General features: G+C 50.8%; 4 protein-coding genes across 4 annotated transcripts; 2 read left to right on the top strand and 2 right to left on the bottom strand.

The window, feature by feature from the left end:
* Window positions 1-331: 331 nt before the first annotated feature.
* Window positions 332-1,579, bottom strand: MAA_04802 (exopolyphosphatase; the record flags this gene model as incomplete). The annotated part of the gene is made up of 2 exons (XM_007822898.2): window positions 332-1,398; window positions 1,468-1,579. 2 exons carry the CDS (start codon window positions 1,577-1,579, stop codon window positions 332-334), a joined length of 1,179 nt encoding a protein of 392 aa, XP_007821089.2.
* Window positions 1,580-3,756: 2,177 nt separating this feature from the next.
* Window positions 3,757-4,588, top strand: MAA_04801 (Glutamine amidotransferase type 1; the record flags this gene model as incomplete). The annotated part of the gene is made up of 2 exons (XM_007822897.1): window positions 3,757-4,227; window positions 4,298-4,588. The coding sequence occupies 2 exons, from the start codon at window positions 3,757-3,759 to the stop codon at window positions 4,586-4,588; spliced, it is 762 nt and encodes a 253-aa protein (XP_007821088.1).
* Window positions 4,589-5,010: 422 nt separating this feature from the next.
* MAA_04800 (Glucose receptor Git3) lies at window positions 5,011-6,771 on the bottom strand (the record flags this gene model as incomplete). Its single annotated transcript, XM_007822896.1, has 2 exons — window positions 5,011-6,481; window positions 6,548-6,771. The coding sequence occupies 2 exons, from the start codon at window positions 6,769-6,771 to the stop codon at window positions 5,011-5,013; spliced, it is 1,695 nt and encodes a 564-aa protein (XP_007821087.1).
* A 1,977-nt stretch (window positions 6,772-8,748) lies between these two features.
* MAA_04799 (uncharacterized protein) lies at window positions 8,749-12,116 on the top strand (the record flags this gene model as incomplete). The annotated part of the gene is made up of 12 exons (XM_007822895.1): window positions 8,749-9,109; window positions 9,194-9,836; window positions 9,897-10,036; window positions 10,095-10,172; window positions 10,258-10,310; window positions 10,379-10,431; window positions 10,482-10,586; window positions 10,640-11,087; window positions 11,137-11,220; window positions 11,273-11,543; window positions 11,603-11,754; window positions 11,811-12,116. 12 exons carry the CDS (start codon window positions 8,749-8,751, stop codon window positions 12,114-12,116), a joined length of 2,694 nt encoding a protein of 897 aa, XP_007821086.1.
* Between the last annotated feature and the right edge of the window lie 534 nt (window positions 12,117-12,650).

The following is a 12,650-nucleotide window of genomic DNA, read 5'->3' on the forward strand; positions in this document are numbered from 1 at the left end:
GGGTCCTCCTCACCATGTACTATAAATGATAAAAATAATACCTCATATATCAGCCTGGAGAACAGGGTTTCGATTAGCGCAGTCTTTGATGGTTTCCTCCTCCCTCGAGATACTCCGCAATCTTTTCATCAGCCATGGCGTCAAGGTTGTGGCGCTAACCTTTCGTTCCTGTCGAACGAAACCCACCAAGCAAGCAGGTGTACAGATCACGAAGAGGGATTCTCGAACCACGTTTGGCATCATTCGAACACGAACCAACCGAATGTCCCGCAACCCACCCAGGAACCCAACACCAAACCCCCCTTTTCCAACACCCAAGTTCTAAACCTCCCTACTTCCCTTCCTTCAGGGCTTCCCTCAACAGCGGCGCAACCTGCTTCCTGCTCGCCGCCAAGTTGGCCTGTCTCCACGCGAACCTCGTATTCCCCCCATCGCCATCATCGCCATCCAGGCCCCCGTCCTCCCACTGCTCCAGACCCAGCGGCCGACCAATGTCCCTGAACCTCCCAACCGCGTCCTTGCCCCTGTCTGTCGTGCCCCAAACCAACAGCTGCCTGTGGAAACTGCCGCCGGGGTGAGAAGTAGTCATGACGGCGGCAACGTCCAACCTGCGCTCGGCGGCCCAGGCAGCAAGCTCCTCCAGAAAGGCCTGCTTGGTGTCCGCCTTTTCAAGCAGGTACTCGAATCCCTGGACGACGCAGCTGATGCCGAGCGCGAGGCCACCCTCCTCCCACTGCTTGTAGTCCTTGCGGAGGATGTCGCGGAATGACAGGCCCGAGATGTCCTCCTTGACGGCGCTGATTTGCTCGTAGTAGCTCGTCGTGGTGAAGCCCGGCTCGCGGATCTGCGTCTCGAGAAAGCGCACCGCCTGCTGGTCCTTGGGCCGCACCTTGGCCTCGGCCGTCAGGTTGATGGTGTCGAGGAGGATAGGCGCCAGCGCCAGCTTGACGAGGCGGTCCTGCTCGCGGGCCGGGATGTCGTCGTCGGCCCCCTGGAGGAGCTGCGCCCACGCGGGCCTGCACTCGTCGACGACGAGGCTCATGCAGCTGCCGCAGGGCTCGATGACGCGCGGCGAGATGCCCCCGGGGAGCGCGCCCTCGTCGACGTGGTGGTCCACGCAGCCGACGACCCGGTCTCTGAAGCGTTTCAGCGGGCCCGTCAGGCAGTTGTGGTCGACGAGCAGCCAGCGCGTCTCGTCGGGCTGGAGGTGGTCGGGCAGCTCGGAGAGGGTAAGGAGGTTGGCGGGCGCCAGGCCGGCGTGTTGCAGCACGGCGGCCATTTCTGGACGCAGGCCGAGATCTGCTCGTGGCAGGTTGGAGAGCGGGATGTGCAGCGCATGGGGGGCGGTGTGGCTGCGGATGTAGGCGTATACGATGGCGCAGCAGAGCGAGTCGAGGTCTGGCCGAGTTGTGGAATGTTTCAGCGAGGTGGGTGTCGGGGAGTTTTTGGCACGAGTCATCTATTTACCTGCGGATTCGTTGCCGACGACAAACGTCAATGGTTTGGCACGTTGGGCCGGCGGTGCCCGGAGGGCGTTGCGGGCGGTTGTCAGAAACGCCTGCAGCGTCAATCTAGACATGATGGGTTTCGCTCACGTTGCCAGCTCGTCATCTACTTTATGGTCTGGTGCATTGTGCAGAGCACATAAAATGGAGAGAGCATGGGCAAGTTTGGCTTGGTGGGGCAATGGTGTTTTCGGCACCGCGGCAATGTCGCTGGCGCTGGCGCTTAGGCTGACGTCAATCAGTCAATCAGGGTCAAGTCAATTGCATGCGCGCACCGAGCAACCCACCAGTGACCGCGGTTGCTATGCCAACAGTGAATCGTCCAGGGCGTCTGTAGGGTCGACGGTATATTGACATGCTGGGCCTCTCTTATGGAACAGGTCGAACACGACGTTTCTGGGATGGGGATCCTATCGCATGATGATTTATTACCGTTAACCGATATTAATACAAGTTCTTATTTATTTTATTTTCATAGATTGTCACGGGAGAGATTCAGAGACGACCAACACGAAAACAGCCTCTTTAAATACTTGACACAAGAGAGATGATGAGACCGGTCAACAAGAGCATCTGGGTAAACTACCTGACGTTGGAGCGTTACTCAAAATCTAGAACAATGTTCAACAACATACATTATATGGCCATTCAAAAGCATCATGAAATTACCCTGTCTATTTCCCCTTGATGAAACTGTCGCTTCAGCTAGCGATGGTTAATAGCGCCGACAGCCCCCATCAGGATAGGGATGACTTCTGGCGAGATACTCAAATTACTCCATTTAATGTGCAAGTCCTCAGGACGACCGCTATGATTGCGGCTCCGTATATTACAACGGCTGTCCCAATAAAATACCGCAGACGTATTGACTTATGCATGTGCATCAACCCTCGCCAACAATCTGCCTTAAGCAATGTGATCTATAATACGGCTAAGCAATCTGATCATGTGTCCGTCATCCATTCAGAGAAAGGCATCAGAGACGGCAAATAAGCATGTGGGAGAAAATTCGAACCAAGTCAACAGACAGCATACAAGGGATCTGTCAGATTATTGTCATTTTGCAAAGGCTAACTAAATGGCGCTACGAATGGCAGTTAAGATAAAGCGGTCTGCTGGAAATAGTATGCATACACCAGAACAAAAAGAGTCAAGGGTCTGGTTTTGGAGTTTAAAACTTGACAATCTGGCGGGGGCCAATCAGGTCAACGAACGGGGCGAAATACATATGATTTCAATTAAACTCTGTTGAACCAGCGTTGCATCGACCGGAATGTCAGACAATTACGGAGGCAGCTAAAACGTATGTATGTATGTACATAGGCCTGGGGATTAACTGACAAGTTATTTTTGGCAGTTGGTGACGGTAATAGAAACATTGCACATATCAATAACACTGCCTCTTAATGAGACACGATGTTGGCATGCTAGTTGTGGAGCAGTGCCATGTCCGTCATTGTTCCGGCTGTATCTTGCCAAGATGCGCATCCGCTGTACAGGCTTTGTAGGCTACATAACCCAGTATCAACTACCTCCCACCGCAAGAACATAAAGATCCCGTCGTGCTACAACATGCACAAACCATATGCACGTCGGCAGATGCACCCGATTCAAAACGTCTGTGCTCCGTGTCCCAGCATGCATCCCACGTTCAAGCCCATGACCCTACTGAATCGTGTATGTACGTAAAGCGTCAAGTTGCGCAGCATCTTTCGCGGCTGCTCCAACAGTTCCTCCGCTGAGCCACAGACTTGTATTGCATCCGTTGCCTCATCGTACCATCAGGCCCCTGTCGACGGATGCACGACTCGATCGCGCTTTGGTACGGAGTACTTATTAGGTACTTTTCTTAGCTCCTCCTCCGCCAACTGCACACATCATGTGCGCCCGCGACATCGGGCCGCCGGGGTTCGAAACCCGCCTCAGCCCGCCTCGACCTTCAACCTTGGGAAACCGCCGCCCGGCACATCGCCAGAGTCCACATTTCCTTGCAGCGCTAGGCTTCAGTCCTCGTATTAAAACGAAAAACTACTTCGTCCCGCCCCCCTCCTCTCCATCCTTACTGCTCCCTTCCGTCGAGTCCCTGAGCGTTGAATGTAAATCGCGGTCCCGCCCCTCCGAAGCCCGCTGGTCCTCCGAGTCTCTCTCGTCGCTTTCTCTCTCGTGATCCTCTCGCTCGTCATTTTTCCTCGTCTACATCCGCCTCCACGCCTCCAACTCCCGTTCCACGCCGTCGGCACGCGCCGCGAAAATGGGCTCCTCGTCCGCCCTCCGCCTCGCCATCCTCGAATGCGACACGCCGCAGCCCCAAACGCGCGCCCAGTTCGGCGGCTACGCGGGCGTCTTCACGGCCCTCCTATCGAGCGCGGCCAAGACGCTGAGCCCGCCGCAGGACCTCTCCAAAATGGTCACCATCACCGCCCACGACGTCGTCAACGACCTATACTGCTACCCGGCCCTCGAAGACGTCGACGCCCTCCTGCTCACGGGCTCACGCCACACCGCCTTCGACAACGACCCGTGGATCCTGAAACTCGTCGACTTCACCAAGAGAGCCCTTGAAACCGGCCGCATTCGCGTCGTCGGCATATGCTTCGGCCACCAAATCGTCGGCCGCGCTGTCGGCGCCGGCGTCGGCAAGAGCGACAAGGGGTGGGAAGTCGCCGTCACAGAGGTCGACTTGACGGACAAGGGCAAGGAGATGTTTGGTCTCGACAAGATGGTAAGGCGACGGCGACGACAAATGCGGCGCAAAACACCAGAGCCCAAAAAATCGCTAACAAGCCCGGCAGCGCATCCACCAAATGCACCGCGACATTGTCCAAAACTTCCCCCCCGACGCCATACCCCTCGGCGGCAACGCCTTCTGCCCCGTGCAGGCAATGTATCTCCCGGGGAAATACATTACTGTCCAGGGCCACCCCGAGTTCACAAATGAAATCATCTCCGAGATACTGTTTAACCGACACACTGTGGGCATCTTCACCGACGAAGTGTACGAGGATGCGATAAAGAGGGCGCCCGTCCCGCACGACGGTGTTGCCATTGGGAGAGCATTTTTAAAGTTTCTCCGCGAGGGCTGATGCTCAACCGTCATATGACGTGCCAAACAAACAAGATTTTAAATAAATAAATAAATAAAAGGGAAAAAGGAAAGGATGGGAGGAATGGCCGAGTCTGCGCAAGGAGTTGGAGGAAACTTGGATTCCACAGGAGTCGAACACAAAACTTTGGAGTTGAGGGATACTAGATGCGTACATCAATGATTTGACGCTGGACGCCGTTTCGTTCGAATAGACACTGCCAGCAAGCCTGGCCAATTGCTCGGGGACGTAGATGGTCGAGACACTGTCCGATGTCGGGGGGTTACTTATTGTCAGCAATACATGCACAAATAGACGACCGTATAGTGCCGATGCAGCGTCCACTACACTAACTGAATGTATTTACCTCTCAAGAAACGCTACGGTCGTACAGCATCTACAATGCCGACTCAAAGCGCCAACTATAAATCCTCGTCTCCCGACTCGTCTATCCCAGGAAGTTTAGCATCCCACCACTCGCGCTTCTTTGTCTCTAGCCGTTGTGGCTGACGTCGTTGATCTTCCTCTTCCCGGTCCCTTCTTGTCTTTGCCAGTCGGCCCTCAACAAGCATCTCTTCTCTGGTCCGGCCAACTCTCGCCGAACTATTCTTCATCGTGGAGCACTTGCGCAGAGGCATAAAGCAGGCGGGGCGCTTGCGATGACGCCACGGCTTTTCCAGCATCAAGAATACCACCGAGTCCACCAGGCCTTGAATGCAGAGGCTTATAAGCCCAGCCAGGACCAGCGGGAAGGGGCGTCCAGTCCTATCAGCCTGGGACACATGGGCGGCAAACGGAACCATCCATCCCAGAATATAAAACACGGGATAGATGAATTTTCTTCTCAGCTGGCGACGGATCTTGTGCCGTGGATTCGGCAGGCCTGTTTCAATGAGTGTGGTGGGTGATAGAACGAAATTGGTCGGCAACTCAGCCTCGCCGGTACCATCCTGCAGTCGTAATTCTATGTTCAGCGGAGGCGGAATGTGAGGCGTGCCAGCCCCTGTGCAAACCATGCACGAACAGCCAATAATGTGCTGTGTCGGGGCAGGGCGGTCTGTTGGCGAGAGCGTCGTGGCTTCATCCTTCGAGCCATTTCGACAGTGGACACTTGGGGGATAGTCTTTGAATGGATCTTTGGCTACAATAAGACTCCGTTCCTCGCAGTCAGTTTGTGAGGTTGCCGACACAGGTGGCTTCAGAAGTGGCTGTCCACCCCCGTTTCCAACGAGGGAACCTTTTCTCGATCCTCCGTGTTGGCTGTATCTTGCTCCTCTGTTCCAACCATAATCCGGTTGCGTGTTGTCGATTGGTGGTGTTGGAGGGATGAGTCCGTGGTACGCTATTGGGGGCGTAGGGGGTACCGAGCCTCGTCTTGGTAGTTGCTGTAGTCGGCTGAAGAACGGTTCATCAACTTTCCTCCGTTTGTTTGGTTCATCGACTTTGATCATGATGCACCTCATATAAATGTAAATACAGGTGTATATAAATATCATCACCGCGCAAACCACATAGCGTGGTACCCAGCTCAGGAACCTCAGCGTCCAGGTTGGCCTGGCGGGAAAATAGCAATACGCACCAGAATTGACGAATCCCGGATTGTTGATGAATGCTAGAGATGTAAGCATCAAGGACCCTGTTGCAACTAGGGCATAAGCGAGAAACCGATACGGATATAGTCCGCTTCGTCCTCTGAATATGTACAAAGCTGTGTGGACAGCGATGAGGAGCACCGTCAAGTCGCATGCTTCGATTCCGACGGACAGGAAGAATCCACTGATTTGACAAAGGGTTGAGTTGGAAGGTATTCGGCCACGCGCGAGCTCGATAGCGGGAAGAAGTACAAGCCAGAATGTTGCCAGCATGTCGCTTAGTATTAACAAAAGGATGAGGCTGTCAGAATACCTTAGTTTCGAGCATCCAACGAAAATGAGTATCAAGATTTAGTTTCCCACTTACTCGTGACGAAATCTACGGCGCATCTGTATAAAGAATGCCACTGCAACAAGCGTCGCCAAAAGACTGGTGAAACCGACAACCATGGCAGCCACGTGAAGTTCGAGTAGATGTTCATGTGTCAGGTTCCCGGGAAAAGTGTCCTCCATGCTGGGAATCGTGGAACCAGCATTGGCAGCTATGCCTTCGTGGCGTACTGGGTGCTTGACATCTCGCCCTGACACCATGGCGGCAGACACAGCTCGTGCCTGTCTTGTTAGGTGCGTTCTAGACGATCGTTTTCTGCAAAACCAACATGTAAATTTGTCATGGCGGTGCGAGACGCGTGGTTTGTAGGTACCAACTGACGATACCAGTCATCGAGGACATACGGAACAGTCCACGTGTCATTCCTTCCCTTTTTGATGCCTTCCTTCCTTCTTTCCTCCCTTACTCGACACTGCCCTTTTTTTTTTTTTGAGGCGGTTAAAACCCTTTTAGGGGCGGACTCGATTCGTTTATATTTAAGGAGCACGAGAACGAGCACGAGAACGAGCACGAGCCACGAGTCACAAACGCGCCTCACGGCCAACAGAGCGGAGTGCAGCAATCAAACCACTAGGCCGGAGTACGAAGAACTGAGGGCATCGACAGCTGGTGGTCGAGGCGTTTAGGCTTCAGGTCCAGGGCAAGCGGTCAGATCTCATATTGGCCCGCCTTATGATCGTCTCCCTACACTAATGCAGGCTTCTTGATCAAAATCGGTTGGGTCAATCTGCGCCCGGCCTTGACGAGGTCTTACGAGACGACGTGCCATTGCCCTTTTTTAACCCGCCCGACATGGCCTCCATCAAGAGTGAGGAGAGCAAGGTGCACCATGATGATGCGTAGCGCCGAAATGTGCATGGAAGCGCCACGTCTTGGCAACATGATTGGGCAGTTAGCTGCGAGTTGGAAGCAGGGAAGGTGAGATGTCGCACCTGATCGACCAGATTGATCCCTTGTCTTGTCATTGTCGATGCATTACCCTGCCTCGGCGCTTCCGACTTGAGAAAAGTTGCTGATACCGGCATAATTAGGCCAGTTGGTATTTCCCACCTCTTGCGTGTCGAGCATGCTCATTTCTCGAGTACTACTAGTTCGGTCGTCCTCTCGGTCCTTCATGCAGCCCTTCATGCAGCCCTGGTTGTATGAGCCCAAATCCATGCATCAGCACCCGCCACCAACCAAGAAATGAGAGCTCCGAAGCATTTGATGGCGTGGCAACGTGGCGGGCCTGCCTCCCATCAAGCGATGACGGGCGAGGGGCTTGCCGCCACCAAAAGATATCTGCCGGATGAGGCAATTTATTTTTAGTCGAAGGGGCGCTTTTCTCATCTTATAATCTTCCTAGGTCGCAGATCTTGTGTGCCGGAGTGCCGTCATGAAACAAGGGCGTGTTTGCCGGGGCTCCATGATTTTCTTTCGGCCGGCAACTCTGGAGTGGAAGAGGTCCATCCGTTAGCATTGCGCCAGGGCCTCCAAGTCATGGCTTATGACGGCGGCTATTTTGCCATGGATTCAATTATTTTGCCAGAGACCGGATGTGTGGCTGCATGCGAGAGTCGCCCTTGCATGATGGACGATTGCGGACGATTGCCGCCTGGCAGTTTGTCGTTGGTGGTCACGGCAAAGGCCGAGGCAGAGGTGCCTTAAGTACCCTACAGGGTGCTCGTTTCCCTTGAGGATGCAAACATCGTGGGCTCAGACGTGCCACGTATTATTTGGCAAATACAAACCAGAATCCAGTGAAGAAGAAACGTCGCTAGATTTAGGCTTGTTTTAAATTTCGATAGAAGTCGGCACTGCGAGAAACATTCACAGATCATACCTCAAACCATGTTGTCATTAACTACTCAGGCACTCAGGATGATAGATTTGACAGCTGCCAGTTATTCTGCCAGCTGGCGTATCTACCGTGGTATTTAAATTCTTCTGTTCAATTCCACCTGCTACATCTCAACCTTAATCATCGCACACTTCCGCATGACACCAACCCCAATTGCGCCCATGAGGTCAAGGGATATATTTTGCTTTGCAACAAATTGGCCGTCTTGCGAAGCCTCCTAATATAGAAGTTGTTAAATTTCAGAAACAAAGGCACTATTCATACCTTCCATAAAACAAACTTACCCATCAACGTTCGTCTTTATTGCTTTCTATAAAGCTATACTAAACTCATCGTCATGGCCAAGGCTGATAAGACGATAGAAACACCTATTTCGAAACATGATCTTCACGATGCTCAAACGTTGAATGAAGCTACAACGAGGTCGGCCAAGAACAACAGTCAATACAGAAATAAAGCGCGAGACATGAATAAGGTACAGGTCAAGACAGAGCCCGGTACGGAGCCTGGTACGGCCGGTACAGGGAACAAAGAAGATAATAGCCTTAACAGCGAAGAGTCTAGTGATAGTGGGACGGAGGGTGAACATGATAGTGATTTTAAATGTTCAGAAGATGAGAGCGAAATAAAACCCAGAGTTGCCAAAACTCCGGCCAAGAAGCCCTCACGAAATCGAGCCGCGCCAGCAAAAACTGCTCGTGAGTTTATTACCAGGCTCCATCGGAAGTAAGATGACGCGGTTCGAAAGAAACAAAAGTAGAGCCAGAATAAACGAAAGGCAGAAGCTATAAACAAGGAAGCATCTAAGAGACCGAAAACAATAAACGCTAGTTCCGGATCGGATTTGTTTGCCAGTCTCACTCATCTAATGTTTGGTGGATTTAGTGACGGTGGGCCGCCAGCTCCGGCAATGCCCGAGATTAATGCGCATACGCACCAGAAGCAGTTTGTGTTATTAAGAGATAGTATTCCGAAGGGAGCAGACACTCGTCGAACCAAGACCCAGCATCGGGATCTCAGGGAAGCGGCGAAGCTGTTCGGATACAAGAAAGTGAAGGCAACGTCTGGAAATTGGCTGCTGCAGGGGATGGAAACTCCTCTTTACGGATATCAACTAACTGCAGCAGCTTGGATGCTGAAGAGAGTGTGCGATAGAGCGCAGCCATTTGGTGGAATGATTGCTGATGAAATGGGGATTGGCAAAACCATTACAAGCCTGGCTTGCGTCGTAGGGAATCCGCCGGAAGCTGAAGACTTGAAAACTTATACCAAGGGCACATTGGTCATTGTACCAAACGTTAGCATTGCGAACCAATGGCGGGAGGAGGTTAAGAAGCATTGCAGCGATGACTTCGGAAAGACTGTCATGATACATCAGTCAAAAAATCAGGCACCAGCCGTATCATACCAAAATCTAATGATAGTGTAAGTCATCCGTCCAGTACTGGACTTATCTTTCCTTTACCTTCGCTAAATGATACGCAGTATTACAACCACGAACGAAGTCCTAGCGTACTATCGAAGGCTTCAAAGTGGCAAGAAACACGAAGACGAAGTACTTGGTTTCAATTGGTACAGGATCATTTTAGACGAGGCGCATAGCATCAAGAACTTGAAGAGTCTTAGTAAGCTGTCTGGTCCTTTTAATTATTCATCAACAAATTAACGTTAACGTGTGTGTAGCCAAGCAGTCTATGTGCACTTTAAAGGCGAAACACCGTTGGGCCCTAACTGGAACACCCCTCTCAAACTCTGCTACTGGTAAAAGAAATTCAGTCTGATCTTGTTAGAAGTTACAAAAGCTAAACGGATGCACCAGAGTTTATACCTTATCTGCGATTTATAGGATTTGAGGTAGAAGAGCGTAAAAAGTGCTTTGCCAAAGAGTATATGGACAAGGTAAGCAGGAAACATCGAAGGCTTAATGGTCTAGCTCGGGAACACTAACATGGTTCACCCACCCGCAGAACAAAGCAAATAAGAAGCTTGAGGCTCTCATTTCTAGCTTCATGTATCGAAGGTGAGAGTCGAGATTATATATATTTGCTTTTATAACTAATAGCGTCGCAGAACCCAACGTGACACGTTTCTTGGTCACCAGATTGTCCCTATTCCTCGCAGTGAGACGCACGACATTTGGGTTCCCCTGACAGTTGAAGAAGAAGCCATCTACATGTATCGCTTATTTATTTCTCAATATTTGATTACAAATTAGCTAACTCTACTAGATTTATGAAAAAGCTGTCTTCAAGCGACATGACTGAATCCGATGATGAACAAGATAAAATTGAATCCGAGAAAGAAGTGGTACAACAACAACAAAGAAAGAGGCATATGTCCTTGAGACGTCTAATTTCACATCCGTATAACATCGAGAGACTTTTGCGCAATTTTGAAGAGGCCGCCCAAATCCAGGAACTTCGCGATAGTATACGGCAAGTTACGGGCACTCAAACAGTTCTTCAACAAATTCTTTCTCAAAATGAGGCAAAATCAAGCTTGGAAAGATATAAATCGGGGCTTACTCAAATGAGAACTTATACTAATACCGCATTCGGGGGCATCTTTAAGTTCGACGAACACCTTGCAGCCGTTCAGGACGAACTGAAGCTCAAGGATATGGAATGCATCAAGTGCCAGTCATCTGACCTGGAAATGCCAATGATAATACCAAAGGTACTTTCAACTCAATTCAGTCGTATAGGAAGCTATTCTAATATCTTAGTGCGATCATATTTACTGTGGCCATTGTTATGACCAAATAATACAATCCACGAGGCTCTGCAAAACGCCAAACGAGGTTCCATTAGTAAGTTGCGCGTTATTTTCAGTACTTGTGCCTTTTATCTAATTTCAAACAGACTTGCGTTGCAGATGGATGTAATATGCCTTTCGAATCTGCTAAAAAGCTGAAGACAATGTCAGCCGAGGTGGACGAGGCGCTAAAACTTGGAAACTATCCTGATACAGACGATAATAAGGTCACCCTGGCACGAAAGAAGGACCAAATTGGTTTCTTCATCTCCAGCTATACCACTCCAGGTCTTTCGATGGTACCAAACTCCCGATTGACGACTGCAATGACCGTGTTGTTAAGCTGGCGAGCCGACTATCCGGACGACAAGATCATCGGTAACACTACCCAGAGACATGAATTTTTAAGACTCTTTCGCTAATAACGTCAAAAACAGTGTTTACTCTGAATGTGACTACCGCCAAAGTGCTGGGGAGTATGCTCAAGCATGCCCGTATTGGATTTGTATATTATTTCGGAAGCATGGGCGACAAAAAGAAGAAGAAAGCTTTAGAGATGTTCAAGAAATCTCCAACTACAAACGTCTTTGTAAGTCACCAGCTTCCCATATTCTAGACTGCTCGTCATGCTCATCTTCGACTTAGCTCTCAGGCCTAATGGCGGGCGGGCAATCACTGAACATTACCTGCGCTAATCGAATCATTATTATCGACCCGTGGTGGAATGTGACGTCCGAGCTCCAAGCAGCAGGACGTACTAGCCGTATCGGACAGACAAAGAAATGTTATGTTGTGCGAATATTCACATCAGCAGCGACGGATGCACGGGTAGCAGAGCTGCAGAAATCCAAGAGCGAGGAGGTTGACCATGCCCTGCAGGACGACGGCCACGTACCTCAAGAACTAGACTACCAAGAACGCCTCGAACTCTTTGAAAGAACTCGGGGTTGAATTGGATTTGGTATGTGAGCGGTGCAGCCAAGGCCCCTGGGATTCTTTTGCCATGGACCGAGTGCGGAGCAGGCACGGACTAGTCATACCAGGTCAAACTTTGGGTCCAAGAGCCATTAAAACCCAATCATTGGGAAGGTTTGGAAAGGGAAAAAGGGAAGCATTATTGGTGTTGCGTTTCTTGATGTTGTGGACGGCATGACTTGGAATTTTCGGGGGAAAACTTGCTAACATCAGGTAGCGTCTCAGAGACGACAATCTAATAGCTATCACTTGCTGGGACATGGGTCATTCTAAAATAATACTCGCAGGAAGGAATCAGTGGCTCTCGGCCGATTTGAGGAACGGCCTGGGTAAAGAAGCGGTTAGCAAGCGCGCCTCTATTTGATACGATACAACACTCGCTATACAACGTATTAGCTACACATGATAAAAGACGTTGCAATATCTTTAGACTGACGCCAATGTTGGTATAGTTACACAAGCCATTTCTCATAGTACCCAATCTTCCCAAATCCCAAACTCCATATCCCA

The sequence above is a fragment of the Metarhizium robertsii genome (assembly GCF_000187425.2).
Source record: "Metarhizium robertsii ARSEF 23 chromosome Unknown MAA_Scf_1, whole genome shotgun sequence".
In the NCBI taxonomy this organism is placed as follows: domain Eukaryota; kingdom Fungi; phylum Ascomycota; class Sordariomycetes; order Hypocreales; family Clavicipitaceae; genus Metarhizium; species Metarhizium robertsii.